Source organism: Antedon bifida, chromosome 5 (genome assembly GCF_963402885.1).
Source record: "Antedon bifida chromosome 5, ecAntBifi1.1, whole genome shotgun sequence".
Classification (NCBI taxonomy): domain Eukaryota; kingdom Metazoa; phylum Echinodermata; class Crinoidea; order Comatulida; family Antedonidae; genus Antedon; species Antedon bifida.
In genome coordinates this window covers 31,087,537-31,109,221 of record NC_136230.1, presented here as the reverse complement: position 1 = coordinate 31,109,221, position 21,685 = coordinate 31,087,537, and the positions used below count along the sequence as shown (strand labels likewise).

At 31.2% G+C, this 21,685-nt stretch overlaps 1 protein-coding gene across 2 annotated transcripts; it reads left to right on the top strand.

The window, feature by feature from the left end:
* The first annotated feature begins 592 nt into the window (after nucleotides 1-592).
* LOC144842058 (centrosomal protein of 135 kDa-like) lies at nucleotides 593-21,428 on the top strand. 2 transcript variants are annotated; one of them, XM_078698413.1, is made up of 25 exons: nucleotides 593-638; nucleotides 1,500-1,672; nucleotides 3,271-3,583; nucleotides 3,972-4,201; nucleotides 8,433-8,561; nucleotides 8,931-9,212; nucleotides 9,618-9,768; nucleotides 11,304-11,542; nucleotides 12,038-12,178; nucleotides 12,521-12,613; nucleotides 12,925-12,987; nucleotides 13,166-13,339; nucleotides 13,778-13,855; nucleotides 14,151-14,302; nucleotides 14,931-15,046; nucleotides 15,374-15,584; nucleotides 15,850-16,018; nucleotides 16,522-16,632; nucleotides 16,981-17,166; nucleotides 17,562-17,771; nucleotides 17,982-18,184; nucleotides 18,602-18,706; nucleotides 19,245-19,486; nucleotides 19,940-19,976; nucleotides 20,272-21,428. In XM_078698413.1, exons 2-24 carry the CDS (start codon nucleotides 1,514-1,516, stop codon nucleotides 19,942-19,944), a joined length of 3,762 nt encoding a protein of 1,253 aa, XP_078554539.1. In that variant the 5' UTR covers nucleotides 593-638; nucleotides 1,500-1,513; the 3' UTR covers nucleotides 19,945-19,976; nucleotides 20,272-21,428. The 2 variants fall into 2 exon arrangements, with proteins under 2 accessions (XP_078554539.1, XP_078554538.1); XM_078698412.1 differs by lacking the exon at nucleotides 19,940-19,976.
* Nucleotides 21,429-21,685: the final 257 nt, after the last annotated feature.

Below are 21,685 nucleotides of genomic sequence, written 5' to 3'. Positions count from 1 at the left end.
GCTACGTTTATACATTTATAAAGTAGCGGTTGTACAAAATATGATGCGTTTATGTAGGCCTATGTATATGCAGTTGGGAAATAAACTATATTATAATCATAAAATACATTTTAAGATAATAACTCAATCAATAACTATAGTACCCGTAATTAATGTTCAGTGTATCACCATGTGGTTTATTACTATATTGAAGTTATAATGATAATTATTGCAACATATTTTTCGTTCTGTGTCATTGTTCATTGTGTAAATTACTGTTATAATGTTCAATGAAATCAATAAATGAAATTGAATATAATAAATATAAGATTAGTTAAACTTTCGCATGCCCTTTTTAAATTAAAATTGATTACTTTATCCATTGAGATCCAACCATTGATACCCGCAGCATTGTTATTTAGCAGCAAATAATACATATACAGTTATATGTTTGGGTTAGTTTTGAGACGTCAAAGAGACATTTGGATAAAAGAGAGACTTTAGCTAGCTGCTCTCACATCATCTCTACGCGCCCCCCTTTTCGACAAAATTATTGGCGGCGCACTTCCTGTGGGTGGCGCGATAACTCGAATTTGTCATGTTTTTTGACGATCGACGATGTTTTTAATTTTAATATCATCAACAATTTATGTGTAAAAGTAAGGTATTTTTATGGTCAATTGATATAAAAAAACTTTTAGATAATTGTTATCTAGAATTTGGTAATTCTAGGCCTAGTTGTCGTGTCGTGTTTGAGTAAACCAAGGCCGGAAATGAAACGTGTTATGAAAATGGAAGGCTAGGCCTAAAGTAAAGACTCATTTCCTATGTGAAGGCTACTACACGAGTACCGTTTGTGTTGCGGATAGAGTGACTGTTTAAATCACAGCGGAATATTAATACTAGGCCTAGCACAAATGGCCATAAGTTGTCAACCAAAGCTTGTGGGGTTTCATAATTTTTTTATTATGCCTATCCCTGATCTAACCTCTATTCTAATTCCTAGAGGCCTAGAAATAATAATAGGCCTAGGCCCCTTAGGCCTATAATTAATATAATATTAAAATAAAATGCAAACATTCCAATCAATCATTCAATTAATTACCTACTGTAGTTGTACAGGCTACTATCTACTACTGCTAGGTACTGTACCTAGGCCTAATTAATAAAGTAATAGTAAAATACTAATCAATTCTAATTAAATTGATTATCGATAAATACTAGGCTAGACTAGTAGTAGTGTAGACCTATTAGTATTAATGTAGATGATCAGACCTCATTCATAATTAGACGATCAGGACTACTTTTTAAGGCCTCAATTATTTAATTTAGGTTGATTATTTACATAACATAGGTGTTTAATTTAGTTGGTTTTGTATTTTATTTATTTGACCGTGCATAGTCCTGATCATTGATTACCTTCTTAGTCCTACAGTATCAGCTTGAAGTTCGAATAAAAAAGTTTCTACACCTGAAATACCTGTAAATTCAAATGTGATAAAATAAATATTTGTTTACAGCTTAACCAATAATTATGAGCACTGCGACGGAACGCAAGTTTACAAACTTGCGAAAGCGGCTGGACCAACTGGGCTATCGACAAGCTTTGGGAATAGAAACACTTCCGTTGGTTGAAAAGCTTTTTAATGATCTGATACACACAACTGAGAGTCTAAAGAAATCTAAACTACAGGTAACTATAGCTGCAATATTACAATTCAATTTATTGTTTTTGAACGTGTATTTAACTTATGAATATTTTTAGCTCTGTCTACACTATTAAAGATTATGTCACAAAAAATGTGATCTGCTCATGGACATGATGTCATATCACTACCATATTTGAGCATATCACTACCATATTTGGGACACATTTTTTGTCAAACTAGTTAGATAGTGTAGACAGAGCTATATAATATTGATATGACCCAGGTTTGCAGGGTATAAAATTAGGCGGAGGGATTATACTTGATCATGGTATGATTTTAAACAGAAAAAAAGTTCACCATATTAACCATAATAAAGGCTATCCCATAACCTCTTCATTTTTGCTGAACATAAACTAATAATAGGCATATTTGAAACTTTTAAAAATATGCTTGAAAGAAATTTGTCATAGATTGCTGGTTAAAATGTATAAAGTGGCATGTTATTCTGGGTATTATTACATGTTGGACATGTGTAGTCCATAATTGATGATGTTATGGTCCACCTGTTCTGTCAGCTGGAATACATGCGATTATGTTAATGAGATACTGTAACCATGATGTCACATCATTATTCACGTGTAGAGGGCAGTATACTATTTTCCATACTTTAGAATATGATATTATTTTGTTTTAAATTCCTTTGATAGATAGATCTTAAAGCTCAGGTACAGGCATGAATTTTAAATATAATATTTGGTTATTTGTACATAAATCAAATATTTGTAGCAGAAATCAAGATGAAAAAACATGAATTTCCCTTAATATGGTCAAATACAAAATTTGGTAAAATTCTTCCATAAAAACCAGGAATACTTTTTTTCAGTAGTTAGGTAGTTAACCTAATATAATAACATGTCTGGTGACTCCCTAGAAGGTGAAAAAAGATGGTGGATATACGGTGGATAATTTTTGCTATAGCATGAAAATAAAAATCTGAAGTTGAATAAAAATACCAGAAATGTAATATTCAAGTTATATTACATATATTTAGTCATCTGATAACATTTTTTACCACACCGTTTATTTTTCATAGCTTTTTAAAATGCCTCTCTATTTACAAAATTTGTGTACAAAAGAATAGAGATTTTACTGTGTAATTTGAACTATCCCCCCACTGATAAGAAAGTGCTTATTTTCAACAAGCTTGTGTAACACAAATAAAATCCCCAAAATTATGAAACATAGGGGAAACTATGGATCGATAATTATTGCAATGTATGATCAATAGAAATTTTTTGCCCCCACCTGGCCTTTAAAGCTGTAAAAATATAAATTATTATTATAATAGTATAGTGAATTTCAAAGTTCTTTTTAAAAAAGGGTTCAAGATGTGTAGTATGCCATTTTAATGTCACCTAATAATGTCAAAAAATAGTCAAATCGGCTCCCAGCCAATGGGTTTTTGGTTGAATTTAACCATTTATTTTGTCATTTTATAAGTGAACATTATTTTTTTGGGTTTTTTTTTCTACGAAAGTGATTAACTTGATTAAAACTACAAAATAATCTATTCAAGGTCTGATTTTATTAATGTTTATTTTTCTTTTTTTTTTTTTATTAAAAATAAATCATATTCTTGTAGGCTAGCCAAGTCATTCACGAGAAAGGCACATGGGAGGAACAAATCGAGCCTTACCGCAGTGACAATGCAAAGCTAGTAAAAGAAAACAACGACCTGCATCTCCAACTAATCAAGGTCCGAGAGGATCTAGACTCCACCAGTAAGAGCCTAAAGTCATCAATTCGCAAACTTGAGCATGAAAACGCAGATCTTCGCTTCCTTAATACTCAATACGTTCATAAAGTGCGTACCGTTGAGAAAGAGTCAAAGCAGAAGTCTGACAGAATCGCACAGTTGCAGGAGAAAAACTTCAAAGCGGTTGTGCAAACACCAGGTAAATATTTGTCAATTCATAATTGTTAAAACTATAATTACTAATAATTAATATTTAAATAAAATATTCATATTTGTATTAATAATTTAGCTGCCAGTATAATTAGTCAACAAATGTTATTTTTTACATCTGGTTTATCTGTTAAATTGTAGTTATAACTTCTAGACCGAAATTGTTAGTAAAAAGACAAATATTTTGGCACATATGGCATTTCATACGTATAATACTTGAGCTCACATTTTTCAGACAAAAATCGAAACACCAACTGGTGGACTAACACACAAAAGACAATAACTAAACATTTTTTTTAATTTATTTTTTTAATTGATCAATTCAAGTTTTATTGATTTATTTTGGTTTTCATAAAAACTATATTCTCCCGCTTCAGGTGGAAGAAAAAAAAACATCCCATTCAGACGACAGCGTATGGACATTGATTCTACAGTACTGCCTTCACACGATACACGCACCCCCTCTGCTTCTGTTGTACTTGATCCATATGTTGCTGATCTTTTACAAGTTGCAGATGGTAAAATTGAAGAGCTGCAGAGGGAGGTTGAACAATTACGGGAATTGAATGAATCATATGAAAAGGCAATTCGTAGTTTGAGAAAACAGGTGGGTTTTTTTGATTATTTATCATTTTTTGAATAGCAAACACAAAATGTACATATCAATGCAAAATAATTAACTTTTTTTTAATTTGATAATATAACTGGATAAAAAATGGCAAATACCATGGAGGAAATATATAGATATTTTCTCCATGCAAATACTAACATAATTAAATTAAATCAAATTTTGATAAAAAAAAATATCAAAAAAAATTGATTGATTGATAAATAAAAATTCTAGTTTTTCTGACCGCATAATAATACTATCATCCCATTATATTTTGCAAATTCATAAATGCACAATAAATAATAAAACACTTCAGTTAAGTAATAATATTTATTAAAATTATTCATACCTAGTATCATATTTCATTTGGGAAACCACCTCACAATGTAATGGTTGTTATATATAAGGTAAAAAGCTTAAATACTACATTTTAATTTTAGGTATTTTTACAGTTCCTTAATTACCCTCGTAGATGCAGAAGAAAAAAAAATTGCCAGATTAGCAATGTGGTCTGGATTAATAATGTAAACAAGAATTTATGTATTCCATAGTGACATACAAATGTAAATAATTATCATTTGAAGATATGATTAATTTTAAACATCCCTATACTGATAATGGATTATCCTAGCGATGGTTGCCAAGTACGCTACATGTGGATCAGATTACCTTTTATAGGCAATGACCTTTGATACTTTAGAATTCCTTTAAAGCTATTGGTTAACAGAGAAGTGTTTCTTGTTTGTGATTGGTTAATAATTTGCATACAAACACTCCATTGATAAAGTAATCAATTATCTATCTATTTGAATGGAGTCCCACAATCAGTTTATGATAGGCTGAGTTTTTTGAAATGTTAATGAACTTGCTTACCTCCAGTTAGCTTTTGAAATTGTTTAGTCTGTCTAAATATTGTGGTATTTGAATACCTTTTGTGGATAGCTTACTTTGTGAATGCTAGGCCGCTGGGGATAACTAGCTTACTGGCTTAGCTTAAGTATTTGGATCTTCCTATGTACCTAGTCTTTTTAGTGCATTTATTTATATCAACATTTATTGTGTAATGTTCACTGTGGATAAACTATATTAAAATGAACCGAGGAATATATAGTACAGGTAGACGTTCCAGATCTAAAACTGGGGTAAGTTATTAATATTAATCATAGGATTTAAACATGATGTCTATAGGGTTTGTTTGAATATGAACACAAATATAAATGTTTAATTAGGGAGACCTTATTTAATAGCAATACATGCTCTTGGTTGGTATATACAATCTCTTACCGTACACCCCTCCCCCAAATCCATACCAAAAAAAATTGTAATTACTTTACTGTCAGGCCTACTGCATACTACCATTGTTTTTATAATCAAACTCAAATAGCTGTCTGCCTGTAGTGTAGTAAATAAATTAAATCATTTCATATGCTATAGTACACTGACTGTTCCAAAGGTCAATTACTGTTTTATTATGAACACTTAACAGTAGAGTTTGTACTTAAGTAAACTCTTAATTCTATTTGAAGTTGAATTCACTCTTATTTGATAATATACTGATCAAGTATTCTCATTCTGTATTTAATCAGTGGCTTTGAATCATAAATAGGGGTTTCCTCATTAGGCTCAGCTAGCCCTCCCCTCCCACCTAAATTTTCTAAAATTATAATGCAAAATATAGGACATTTTTAGCTTAAGTTAAGCACTTCACACAATTTTTAGGCCCTGGGCCTTCTATTTCAAAATCCTGGATCCGTCACTCTGGCTGTAGTGTTACAAAATATATTTCCCCTTGTTAGTTTTATGCAAACGTATCCTATTAATAGGTGTGTCCCCTGGATAAAGGTGTCTCAAAGGAGGGTTCTACTGTATAGCATTATATATACCTTAAAAAGTTAAACCTCTATTACTAACACCCTTAAAGTAGGTCAACTGGTAAATGTGAATTGGCCGAATTACTAGAATGACTTAAACACAATAGTATTCATTGTTACCAGATATTGCTCATGTTCCCTATTGTTGTGTATTCTAAGTGTGAATACAAATTGAAAGCATTGTTTTGTATCCTAATTGTTGTTTGAATGGTATCTAGTTACCCTGGGTCTGCTGGGCTAGTTTCGAACTTGTGAATAATAAGAGGATTTAAATGATTTATGAATATGATCACTGAAGTGTGAGAAACTAGACGAGAGTCAATCATAATTGATTTGATAACTTACTAAAGACAGCTGATGAAAATAAATATCATATGACATTAATTTATTCAATATCATGCAAGATTAATTCAGTGCATGTCATTCATTAACAAATGGTATATTTATTAAACAAGAATCTGTTTTTTCCATTTGTTTCTTAGATGTATAATTTTTACTGTTTTTAAATACTTTTATCGTTTTATACATTTTAATGTAAATATACAGTAATTCAGCTTCGACTGCGACAGTGTTATTTATAAAAGAAACTTGAACTAAAACTAACTACACAAACTAATGATTTGTGTTACCACCAAACCGAACTGTATACTATTACTATACACTATTACCAGCACTATTTTACAACAAACAAAAAACATGCATAACAAAAGTACAATTCTCTTTCGAAGGCCAACAAATCATAAAATGCTTTATGGACATTAATTAATCAATTTGTCAACTTTATTACCTCTATGGCATTTGTAGTTGATTTATTAATTGGTATACTTCTCCTTTTATGGCATAATTAATAATATTAATAATAAACTATATGTTTTTTAATAATGTGTCTTCACTTCTTTATTATTACACAGTTCAACTGTACTTTTGTATTGCCTTAGGCTTTTTATATTAAAAACTAAAAAACTTATTTTTTATTTTAAAATAATAATATCGTTTCATAGAATGGTTTTGTTTAATTATGACTAAATATTACCATTACTCCAGCTCACTACTGTACATTGTTGCTATTACCTTATTTGATGACATTATTAATATTATTAAATTTAGTGACACTTTTATATGGAAGGCAATCACCGCCAAAAATACAAAAGTAAAACAAACAACGTACTTTCACAAACGAATGATCTAAATTAATACAAAGAAAGTACGTTGTTTGTTTTACTTTTGTATTTTTGGCAGTGATTGCCTTCCATACTTTTATTCGTGTACCACTATTACAGTATCTGTACTTAAGCATTGCTTGTATGTACAGTAGGCTTTTTATATTATAAATAATTAACCGTTTTTTATTTTAAAAATAAAATATATTAAAACAATTGTTTTTGTATAAAATAAACTACAGTAAAATAGTAGTAGCTATGTGTAATTCAATGTACATTTGTATTTATACAGTAGTACATCACAATATACTGTAAAACATAACATTATTAATTTATGAATTTATTTATTTAATGGATTTTGTTTCAATCTATGGTTGTTCAATTATTTGATTAATGGCATCATATTTCTCCGTTGTACAAACTTCTAATACATAACTTTTCTATTACCAATAGACAAATCAATATCACTATTTAATACTTAATAATAATATAATATTAATTCATACTTTATTGTAAAGTGTTTACTGTGCAATAATGTTTATAATGTACATGTATTGTATTCTTTGAAAATGAAATATACGGTGTAAATATACAGTAGATGCTGTAGACCTACTTCATTTTCATATTATTTCTCTTTAAATACTAATAACTTAAATAATGGGGAGGAGAAATGAAAGCATAGCTTGTAATGAATAGGCCCCTCAAAACCAAAAATATAAAATATAAATAATATTTAAAAAAAAAACATTTGCAAAAGTATGTATAGTAAAAACAAATGTAAGCAAATTCCATTTATTAATATAGTACAGTACCAAGCATAATGCCGTAGATTTTAAATTATTAATACAAGGCTGTTAGTTATTTATGAATTAACACTACAGTCTCATACATATTTGATTTATGGTTGATAAGTTAGAGTTACTACAGTATATGTTTAGTACAGTTGTTCTTTTCTAAACTTAGTTTTCTTTGTTCTAATACAATATAATAATAATAATAATTTTTATTCGGCAAAAGTTCTTAAAAGTACGTTTTACAATTAATCTTGCCAGGAGCAAGTAATAGGCATGAGCCCAAACAGAAAACTGCTCTTACTCCATATCATTATCATTGAAATCTGTATTTTATTAATATACTGTATATTATATTCTTAATAATACTGTATATTCTTTTTCTATTTTATTTACTATTATATAGGTTGATACTCGTGATCAAGAGATTGGTCGTCTTGGGCGGCAGCTTGAGGGCGGGAGGCCGTATGATGTCATTTCCATGGAAGCCAAAAACAAAGGAAATGACCGATTGGTGTCTCATCTGAACATTCAGGTAAAATGTCTCTTTTTAGAGTTATTGTTTGAATGTACTAACAAAGCTATTTGGAAATTCATTGAATTGTTTTAAAATAAATCAGAAATTACCTTTGAAATGAATCATTCATTTATGAACTTTCAGAGGAAAAACTGTTTAAAAAATAAAATTCTGGAAAAAAATATTTGTCTGGTATCAGTATAAAGCATTGTCTACACACATAAACTTTATGTGTCAAAAAAATGTGATGTGCCCATGGACATGAAAATGTCATATCACTACCATATTTAAGCATAGCACTATCATATATGGGCATATCACTACCATATTAGGACACATAACGTTTGATAGTGTAGACAAGGCTTAAACATTTTTGTTGTATTCCAGATTGACTACCTGCAAGAGGCAAACCGTGATCTTGAGAAGCGTTTGAAAGAGGCTCTACTCAACAGAGAAGATGCTGTCACCACTGCTGATGAACTGGGTCTTAAGAACCAGGAACTGGTTGCAGAACTGCAAGACATTGATCGTCTAACAAAACGACTGCAAACTGACAAAGATGTGGCGATCGCGGCAGCCGATCAGGATGTCTCCGAGGCTAAGGTTGAACTGAGGCACACGATACATGAGTTAGAATCGGTGGAGTTGGAAATGAACCAGATGAGACAGGTATGATGAATACTCAAGTTTAAACTTGGCTGTATCTAAGAAAGAATGTATGGATATTAATGTGTTGCTGTTTGCTTGTTGTTTAGCACGTAGTGTACTCTCTCCCAAACTCTCACAAAACCAGACTTTTCTTAAAGATGCACTGCCCCCAAAAACATGAAAAATGAAGATTATGTAACTCAGACTTTGAATAGGTTATTTTGTATTTTTAATCAAGTTATTCACTTACGTTTTCAGGAAGACAATACATATTTAATGTTCAAAAGTAGTACTAGTAGTTTGACCATTAAAAACATATTATTATGAATACAAGAGTTTTTGGAAAAACCACACGTATTAGGCCTAACAGTGTTATAAGAGTTGACTATATGATTGTTGAAATATCTAATTTTTTTTTTAATTTAGGAGCGGAAAAATATTTTGTCGGATGTTGAGCAGTTGACAAGAGAGCAGCAAATCAAGGATGCAGAGTTGAACGACCTCAGAGAGATGATGCACAAAGTACAAGAAGACAAGAGGAAGCTTAGCGATCGAGTCAACAAACTCACCTCAAATGGTAAGGTCAAAGCTCAATTTCTGTTTCGTAAGATGTGATGTTTTGGCCTACTCTGACTTTAGTGTACTGTGAACTCAGTACATTAAGACCTTGAGGGGAACTTACTTTAATCAGTTGTTATATGTTATTATTATTTAAAATTAATTGTTTATTTAAAGCATATACTGAACATTTCCTAACCTTAAGTGACATTCCCTTTACATGACATAGTTGTTCTATGCTGTATCTATCTGCATCAATTGACTTTGCATGAGTGTTGTAGTAAACAGAATCCATTGTCAGTGAAAGATGAATATGCATACTAGTTAATTACAATAATGATCGTTGGTCCATCATATTAGTTTAGTCGTTATGATTCAACAACAATAACAAACCTCAGCGAAGCACGTTATTGGTTATTGGATTATTAAAGAGCATGTCGCGATACAAGACGATCGTATTTCCCATGTCTCTTTATATTGCTGCAATGGTGAAAATATGTATTAAGTAATATGTATTAAACTAATATGTATTAAGTAATATGTATTCAGTAATATGTATTAAACTAATATGTATTAAGTAATACTGTATGTATTAAACTAATATGTATTAAGTAATATGTATTAGAGTAATATCTATTAAGTAATATGTATTAAACTAATATGTATTAAGTAATATGTATTAAACTAATATGTATTAAGTAATATGTATTAAACTAATATGTATTAAGTAATATGTATTAAACTAATATGTATTAAGTAATATGTATTAAACTAATATGTATTAAGTAATGCTGCAAACCACTACTACTACTGTACCTTGAAAATAAAACCATAATAAAATAAATATTTACTAAAATATGTACAACCAAAACGCATTAAAAAAGCATTCAACCAAAATAAACAATGAAGATAAAAAGCATAAAGAAGGCATAACAACAAGGCATAAAAACTAATTAATCCACATTGATATTTGAAATGTTTGGATATGCTTTGTTGCAAATGTAATTGTTTTGTTGGTTTGTCCTATTTCCCTTGTGTGTAAAAAAGCAACAATATCGCTATATTTTTGCACAGTACAATAGTAGTTACTTTAAATACACTGTTTTCTTGCACTCTCCCTTTAACCATTCTTCAATATTGATCTGTATTATTTGTTTAGTTAAATTAAGTTTTGAAAAATAATTTTCCTTAGCAATTATCACGCACATGAATTAAATATAGTCACGTATATTACATTAAGTTTACAATGCATTGTTATCTTTTGTCTCCTTCACCGGAGCATACATTGTCATCTTTTGTCTTCTTCACCGGCGCATGTAAAATGTTTTATTGATCTCAGTTTAATATGAATTACTTGAGAAATCAGGCTAGAAGAAGCTACTGCTTTTTTTTCAAACAGATACTTTTTTGTTATTTTATGATCTTTGATTGTTTAAAGTCTGCCTAAAAATAGCAAGAATTACAGAGCATTTATAATAGTAATATAATTGCTTAATTTGTGATTGGAATTATTGTGTACCAACATGTATTCAACGTTGTTGTGTTCTTCCGCAGAACGAGAACTCGTCCTGGAATTGGAACGTCTTAGAACAAAAGGCAGCAAAGGACGGCGCGACAAATCACCAACAAAGATGGATAGTTATATTAAAACGATTGAAGAAGAAAGAGATTACTTGAAAGGTGAAGTGGACGTCTTGAATAAACTTATGAAGAACAAGTCTGTGTTATCAAGTCCTAGTAACAGCCCACTGCGTAGTCGGTCAAGCAGCCCATCAAAATCTGCCGCCCTAAAGGTAATTTACTAGTTGTGAGAATAGTGGTTGTAATACAGCACGAGTACCCCTCTTTTGGGACACTTTCCTGTGAAATACTGTGTAATATGAACCTGATTTTATTTGTTTTTTAACATATTGTATTTTAGATTTTATTTTATTATGATTGTTGTGCTTGTGCTTGCCTTTTTGTGTGCCATTTATATTTATTTATTTTAGGCAAGCCAAGGTTTATGAGCACTGTAATTTCCATTAATATTTTGAACAATAAATAAATGAATCTGTAATCTGTTTTGTGAATCTTTATATACCACAACCAAATGAATTTCCCCGGAGTTTGGGAATAAATAAAGTTTTATTTTTAGTATTGTAAATATAATTTGAAAAAATAATACTGGAATAATTTCTTACATTTATTCAAATTGATCAGCATAAACTTACCATTAAATAATTCACAACTCTATTCGATAATAATGATTTAGTAATGATAAAAATATTTATTTGTTTGTGTTACAGTCGTCACATCTAGAGACAACCATCAAAGTACTTGAAGACGAGAGAGATTTTTACAAAAAGGAGTATGAGATTATGAAATCCATCAGAACTAAGAGTGGAAGTCCTTTAAGCAAAATACGAACACCACCAGTTAGGGAAAAGGTATGAACATTAATTATAAAGAATAAAACATTTTTTGTTAAATATTTAAAGATATATTGTCTCCCTGAAAAAAAATGTTTTCTTTGTTAAATATGTCATTTTAAAGTCACAAAGTAGACCAAAAACTGGATGGGGAAAAAAATTATTTGCCTGAAAAAAATGTAATTTAACCGTTTGTTTTGTTTTAATATATGTGAAATGATTATTTTTGTTGTTTTGTTTTTCTACAGAAGTGAATAACTTTATTAAAACTGCAAAATGGCCTATTAAATGTCTGATTTTATTAATCTTCATTTTTTATGTTTTAAGTGTTTGTATTTATTTGTGAACATTTTTTTATAGAGCAATTTTGATGAAACTGAGATATTTAGGTTAAGAAGAGAACGAGATGAACTGCAAACAGTTCTAGATAAATTTGAAAGACATCTTGCTGAGGTAAGAAAATATTTATAATACGACCTACCTTATTGAGTTTTTTCCAATATGTATCTCTTTTTTAATACTTACTAATTCGAAATATTGCCAATCAACATCATCACTACAGTAAAGCCCCTATTACAAGTGTCCCCTTAATTTCTGGTTTCTGTAGTGTAAAACATATAACATTTACCTAATAAAGGTGTCCCCTTAATGGAGGTGTCCACTAAATAGGGGTGTCGCAAGGATAGATTCCACTGTGTATTAAATTATTATCACTGTTATTTATAATAATAATCTTTCTTATTTTTCCATATTTAATTATCTAGATTCAGAGTAATGTCAAAGTGTTAACAGCTGACAGAGACAAAACTAAACTGCTATATGAACAGGTAGGATTTATTATATATATTATTATTTTATAACAATTAATAATGATGAATAAAATTATCTAAATATTCCTACATCTGTCTTCCAATGAGTCCCAATGAAATCACAGTTTCTCTTTGATTCCTCTGTTTAAGCTGCAAGTTTTTAAATCATGTTAAATAATAATTTGTTTATTTTCAGGCAAATGATGAGTTACAAAGATTGAGAATAGAGTTAGTGAAGTCACCTAAAGCATCGAGGTCGTCTATTGCAGCACAGTCCATTTTAAAACGAGTAGAAATTGAAAGAGATACAGCAATATCTGATTCAAGAAGAATCACGACTGAGAGAGATAGTCTGCGGGAAAGGTTAAAGGTTAGGCTACTTGCCTTTTTATTTCTTGTTTTGTAAATGTTTATTTGATTTTATTTGAATAGATCTGGTATTCTATATTGAATAACTTCACTATGCAAAACATGGACATTTTAGTAGTCGTAGACTTTGCCAATTACTGAGCATGCCCAGATGTTTGTTATGCTCTATTGCTTCCGTGGTTGCTATTCACTCATTATACGATATCTTTGTTATGTGATGATGCTACACAGTAATGTTAAAGGAATTATATGTTAAACTCTGTCTACACTTTCAAACTTTATGTGACAAAAAAATGTGCGCATATATGGACACGATGACATCATATCACTGCCATATTTGGCCATATCACTACCATATTTGGGCACATCACACATTTTTTGTCAAACTAGTTTGATAGTGTAGAAAGAGCTTTACATTAATTGATTATTTATTTTTTAGATTGCAATTGATGGTAATGTTAGTGAGAAAGCCAGATATGAACAGAAGATAGAAGATTTAGAAATAGCCTATCAGAAGGTTTGTATACATTTGTATTAATTTTTTTTTATTTAGTTAGTAATAATAATAATAATAATAAAATAATGTTTGCATCGATGTTTTGTTTTGACTTCAATCTAACTAAAAGTGTTTTAATATATTTGCCATGGATGATTGCAAAAAAGCAAAAAATGAAGTTTCTTTTCTTTTCGAATTATATTACCATATGGTATATGACAAAGGTTTCCATTGTATCCAATTCGTGGACACAATTTTAGTCCGTTCTTAAATTATTTACATAAATTAACTTTCTTAACTTTTTTACCTATTTCAGGCTGATCAGGACAGGACGTCGTTACAAACTCGTGTAAACTCAATGAGGAATATGATCAACACATTAGAAGACCAAGTCAAAGCTCAGTCACTGAGAATGGAGGAAACAAACGACGAGGCATCTCAACAACGAGCAACAGCGACACAAATGAGGTATGAACAGGTTTTATAACAGTTTAAGTTTTATTTGGTCTAAGTTGAGCTGAGTAGGAATGAGGTATCAAGCGGTTTTGTTTTACTTAAGTTAAGCTGGATAGAATGAGGTATACACAGGTTGTATAACTGTTTAAGTTAAGCTGTGTAGAATGAGATATCTTGGAGTTTTCTTTGGCTTAAGTTAAACTGGGTAGATTGACTTCAATAGAGGTTTTATAACGTTTTAAGTTAAGCTGCGTAGAATGCCTAATCAAGAAATTTTATTTATCTTTAGTTTAGCTGGTTTGAAGAAGTCTTATAGCTTCAAATCAATTATATTGTAATATTTGTTTCATTAAAAGTAAAAAAACAAAAAGTAAACAATGATGTATGAAAGCCAAAACTTGTCTAAAAAAGTAACTTATTATACATTAATAAAAAAACACTTGGTTTAAAATTGATGTTAAAACGCATCAAGATTATTGTGGTTACATAGTGGAGATGATGACAAAGAACGGATAAATGAGTGGTAAATCATTTACCAACTGAATTCAAAAACACATCTGATCCATTATAAACCATAAAGTGTGTACTTGTTTTTTATTATAAGGTGGTAACTTAACTACTCACATTGGGTGCATTTCAGATTAGTAGCAGAGCATGCAGAACAAACAGTAGGTGACCATCAACGTAAACTTGTACAGAAACATGGAGAGCTGAATGAAGTTCTTACTGTTAGAAATAGACTAGAAGAAAGAGTTAGTAAGTAAACATTCTTGAAACACTCAATAATAGAAATAATTACCCTAACACTGTTGTAGAAATAAACCTTATTAGCTAAAGCTCTGTCTACACTATCAAACTTGTTTGACAAAAGAAGGTGTCATGTGTTTAAATATGGTAGTGATTTACCCAGATATGGTAGTGGTATGACATCATCATGTCCATATATGGGCACATCACATTTTTTTGTCACATTGATAGTGTAGATAGAGCTTAAGCGTTTATGCAAACACCTCAATAGCATTGATTATAATCTAATATCTATGTAAACTGTATTTTATGTGGACATATTGTTTTAAATTACAGATGATTTGAACAAAAATAATGCAATGCTACGAGATGAGATCAACACATTGAGAATGACCATTGGTAAGGTAGATCGTGACAAGGACAGTTTACAGATGACCGTTGATGAAAAGACGGAGAAGGTGGTCAGTTTTGAACGAGAGGTAGATGAAAAAAACAAGTTTGTTAGTGAGCTTAGAATGACAATTGGAGACTTAGAGGCAAGGCTTGAGTAAGTATTGACAACATTTTTATTTATGCTATCTTTGTCAACTGCATCATCACCATCAATATCAGTGACCTCATCATTGACCTCACCAGCGACCTCATCATTGATCTCATCAGTGACCTCATCTACATTATTGACAGCATTTTCATTTATGCCTTCGTCAACTGCATCATTACCATCAATATTTACGACCTCATCATTAACCTCATCCGCGACCTCATCTGCAATATCACATTAATTATTACATTATCCTTTTTTCATTTTTCAGTAAATTAAATGATGATTTATCGAGTCGTGATCGTGAAGTTCGGAGTTTACGACGGCAGTTGGATGGCACAAAAGACGAGTTGTCAAACATTAACCATGGGCGTGATGTAGCTGTCGGTGATAATCGACGTTTGCAAGATGATCTGTCCACAATGACCAGAGAAAACCAGGTATGTTTGTCAGAGATTGATGGTCTTTCTGTCTGCCTTGCAATCCAAAGTCCTGTGTTTGATTCTTGCATTGATGTTGTAGCAGGCTTCATCATAAAAGCAGTGCTTTCTAATGAAACTTATTTATAAACTAATAGTACTCTGGTCATTTATTAAATTGGTAAATTACTGCATTATTGAAGATTTGAAGTGTATTTCCAAGTACAGTATATATCCTCTGGTATAATCCCACCCTACTAGAACACAAAATTTGGGCTGACTTTGTGGGTGGGACTATACACGGGAAAACCCTGGTTCAGGAAAAAAATGATTGGTAAGCATTTCTTGTGAAAACTCATCTGAACTGGATAGAGAGGCCTACATCCAGACCAATACTGAGACTATACCCTCTGATATGACTGTTTGTGAAATCAGACATCAAGTAGGGGGTGGGATTAGACCTCAAGTGGGATTATACCTGAGGAGGCATGGATGAACCTTACTATATCTGTTTTTTATTTTAGGCATTAAATGTAGAACTGGAGGAAGCTATAAATGAAAGGGAGTCTGTAAAAGCACAAATACAAGATTACATCTCAGAGGTGTCCAGGATGGAAGACTTGTTAGCAGCAAAGGTAGGACTTAAAGTTTCTTAAAAAGAAAGGAGACGTATTCATTCATTCATCAGTGGAAAATTATTTCCATTTATTGTCATTTGCATATAAAATATACATAAAAATCATGTTCGCACCTTTCAATATCCCTCTAGCCATTCTGATATTTTAGGAAGTTTTTCAGACCAATTTCACAATAAGGTCATGTCACAGCGAGGTCATCATGAATTCAGTAATTAGATGGTGCCCATGCCTGACAAGAAACTGCTAGTGTCAATATGCAGATTACGTATTCGCTACCAACGAAATAATCTTATATCTGAAAATTATTATTATATAAAATAACAAATTATTCAATTTTGTATTTAGGAGCGTGAAAATGCAGAGCTTCTAAACAACTATCGTGCGGTGTCCACGGAAGCTCACCATTGGGAAAGCGAGGCAGCGCAGCAAGCTGACGAAACTACCAACGCTAAAGTAGAGTTGCTAACGAAACAAACGGAATTACAGAGAGTTGCTGACAGGATACATATGTTAGAATTAGAATTACAAGAGGTATGTATAATTATGTATAATAATGTATAATAATTTTGATTATAGAAAAGGAATATTAACATATGGCTGAGCGGTTAAGGCAGGGGCGCCGTTTACTGTACCTAAAGAGCCAACAATATTGCCATGGGTTTGAGACCGACTCGCTCCTAGTTCTGGTGGTGAAACTAGTCTTCTCGAATAAGGACTATAAACCGTAGGTCCAGTGTACACAGTTATAACCTGTGTGCACCAGCTCATCATTCAAGATGAGTAGAAGGTTACCCTGGTTAACTGGTTCACAAAATAGCCCCTGTATCAAGGGAATTACCACCACCTATGATTAATCTACTATTGGTAATCCCTGGCCACATATGCCTAATGATATAAAATAAATATATATATATACCGTCTTACAGCAACAGAAAACGCAACAAGCCTATGAAATCCAAGTATCAAACCTGACTAAGTCATTGACAAACATGGAAGATGAGCTGAGACAACTACAAGAGGAGAAGCAAGCCGTTCTGCAAGATCTGTCAGCTGTCAGGGAACTCTGCATGAAACTAGACACAACCAAGGAATCTCTTTCAAGACAACTAACTGCCACTAATATACAAAAAGAACAAGTATGTGTTCCCACACACTCTTTTTACTATGGAGATATTTAGCTTTTATCTGACCTTATGACCTCACCGGTGTGAAATAGTGAATAATGAAGACAGAAATCAATTGAAAGAGCCCCAAAAGAATAAACCAACCAGAATAAGCTATAGTTTAAGCAACAAAGATATGTAGACAGAAATATTGCGAGTAATAACTTAAATAATAATTTGCAGATTGAAAGTGCCTTAGAAGATGCAAAGAAGGAAGGTGATCTTCTGCGCAACCAGATCACGACAGAGAAGTCATCCTCCAGAAACCTAGAAGGCTTATTGCAAGCAAACAGAGAGAAAGAGTTTCAACACCAACTGGAGAGCCAAGAACAAAGATCAGAACTGCAAATTCTGAAAGATCGACTGGCATTATCTGATAGTAAAATGTCAGAGTCAATATTTAATATATTTCCCGACAATTATTTATAATAAAATGCATAAATTTAATAACTACTTTAAAGTAGCTTTGAGCCAAGGAGTTAATTGTTCAAACGTTTTGCTCTACTCTGGTGTAAATTGTACTTTACCAAGTACATTTCAGAAGACTTTTGGGTGGACTCAAACCCACTACCTTGATATCATTAGCCTGGTGTTCATACCAAGCTTATGTGTATGGCTAGGGTTAGATTCGGGCCCAAGAAAGCATCTAGTGTTACAACTGGATATCACTATGACTTTATTTACTACACTAGTATTATACAGTGAAGAATATAAAAACAATTAATTTACCTATTTAGGACACTAATTCTTATTATCTATCAGTTCCTTTGAAGTCATAATTACTCTGTATTGTTATTCCTTAGCCAAAGCCAATCCAGAGAGATCCAGAATCTTAGATCACGAACAACTCAAATGGAATCTGAAAGTGAGAGGTTTAAGAGACAGTTGACAAGTGAAAGATTTGAAAAGTGAGTACTCATTCATTTCAATTTTTTACAAAACTTTATCCAAATAATGTGTGATTTTGTGCACTTGTTGGTTGAATATGAATCTTGAATATATCACAAGGTAACAATTACAATGAAACATATACAAACAAATGCTCACCAACAAACACACATTTAACAATTATAATAATAATAACTTTTTGAACAACACTTTTTGGTGCCGTCAACATAAACTACATACAAACTAAAAACATTATAAACAAAACTAAACAATCTATATAGTAAACTTTAACAGTGATTATTTTTTGACATAACTAGGTACTATGGCTCTATAAGGTGATGATAACACAATATATGCGCATATATGGCAATACTATCGCATAATTATTGAATTTTAAAAAGTGGATATTTTTTTTCAAAAAATGCCAAAACAATCTATATAGTAAACTTTAACAGTGATAAAACATACACAGACATGTACAATACAGTAATTATATTAAAAAACAATGTAATGACTTTGCTTGTATTGTATTATAATGTTGATTGTTTTTGTTGACAGAGAAAGAATTGCGCAAGAACTGCGTCGTAGTACTTTATCACCAAGCCCAGGCTCTAGGCCAGGGGATCATAGTTCAACAAGACGATCCATGTCACCAGAAAGAAGTGGGTTATTCTCACCAGTCTCAAAATCTATCTCATCTCCAACACAAACAAGATCTCCTACAAGAACACGCTCCCCCACTCGATCAAGATCACCCAGTCGATTAAAATCTCCTACTTATTCGCGGACATCTGACTGGCGTGAGTGAAATGTGTTTTCTATTTCATGTACTTTATTTTTTATATATATATTTATATAAGTAAATTGTGCTGTAAAAAAAATTATTGCATGAGGTACACACTGCCATTGACCAGTCATCAGTCCTGGTACGGTTAGTTAGCATTGCTGCAACTGACCAGTCACCAGACAATTGCATGAGGTCCTGGTACGGGCAGCTAGCACTAAGCATTACAGTCAATCATTCATAGATGTCCATATGATTTGATTTTAATGTCACTGTTTGATAGACAGAGTGAATATGATATGTAACTCACTCACTCACGACCCCATTTGCAAAACAATATTTATCAATGGTTTTAATATTGCTTTGATCTTGAAAGACATCACAATTTCATATAATTATTTCAAAAGTTATTTTAAAAATATTTCTTCTGCATGCTTTTATTTTTATTGTTTGTTTTCCTTTGCCTTAGGATGACTGTGAAGATTTCTTGTATTTCTTATTTTTAAGTAAGTTTATTTTGAATAATTTTATCTTTTTTAAAGCATGTTTATTTTTTCATTGTGTAATTTTATAAAATATATAAGTTGTCTTGAAATAGCTGAAATCTTTTGTTTTTTTGTGATTTTTCTTTATGCTTAATTTTCTTATTAATGCTCAGATATCAACACCAGATATCAACACCAGAATGTGTATGTTGTGGGTAAAGTTCAGAGTTCGGCTAGGATATCTTAAAGCGGTGTATTTTCCCTTGATTTCTAAAAGGTTAATTCCTCACCAGTGCTCTCAAATTCTTTTTTTCAGCTGTACGGAATGTTGTCAGTACCAAACCCTTGAAAGCAAGCCTTTTAAAATATACAGCAAGGTCAAGGTTCAAGAATGTTTCAACAAAACAATTTACATGACGACACATAGTACTATGCAATTGAACAAGAAATCTTTTTATTTTAGTGTGGTTAGACCTTTATTGGAATATTTCACTAAATATTATCATTTATCAACAAATATTTTCCTTTTCAAAAGGGATGTACAGTTTTGTTTTGAAAGTAGTGAATGTTTAAGGGTATCCATGTAAAATCAATATTATTTATATTTCTTTAGAATATTTTTTATATTGAATTCTATCAGAATGTATATTTGTTTTTTTTTTAAATAGTTTTGCTGTTTGAATGTCTTAATGATGGTGCTACATAAATTATTAATGCTTACTGCTATTAGTTTAGGCATTATGGCTGCGGTCCCACCTTCTAAAGACAATACTTATGTTGCTAATATTGAATAAATACAAGCGCCTTGAGCACCTGTAGTGGCGAAGTGCTCTCTAGAAATATTTATTATTATTATATTATTATTAATACATAAATTTCTTTCATTTGTCCAATGTTGGATTTTACCACAACAATAAAGGGTATAAGTTATAATTGAAGTTCACAAAATATTTCACATGAGTGTATCCTTGCTATCTGATTGGTTGATTTCGCATCTCATAACATGCATTATTTAGTTCTATTGCATGGGTAAAGTTCTATTAATGGTTCTATTGCATGTTCAACATTTTGAGAATTGTGTGAAGTGCAAGGCGGTTGCATGTTTGAAAACCAGCGTATAGTATACATCATCTATAAAGCTCTACTCTGCAGGCCAATTTGGGCTGCCATAATTAATAAGTCCAGAAGGCCTAGCTTTCAACAATGTTTTATATTCCTTAAATGAGGATAATATTTCCGTTCATTGAAAAGATGAACTGGTTCAATAGACCTGCCCATCTTCCGACTTTTCCATTTCTTGAATTTTTTTTTTTACTTTGGATGTTAAAATGAACTAATCATGACGTCCAATTAATCTACCTTCAAAGGTATTAGTATTGTATTAATATTAATAGGTATATTTTAAGATATTGTTTGTGTTGTAATATAGTGTTGTTTGTTTTGTTTTTTTATTAAAGTGTTTATAGGAATTACTTTTTATCCAGAATTAAAATTAAATTATTTTAAAAAGGCATATTTTGGGCATTTTCGAAAAATGGTCAAATTTCGACCCTTTTATTTTTTGACATAATTAGTTACTATGGCTCTATAAGTTGATGATAACACAATATATGCGCATATATGGCAATATTATCGCATAATTATTGAATTTTAAAAAGTGGATATTTTGGCCATTTTTCGAAAAAAATCCCTGTGCTATAGTACAGGGAAATTTTCGAAAAATGCCCAAT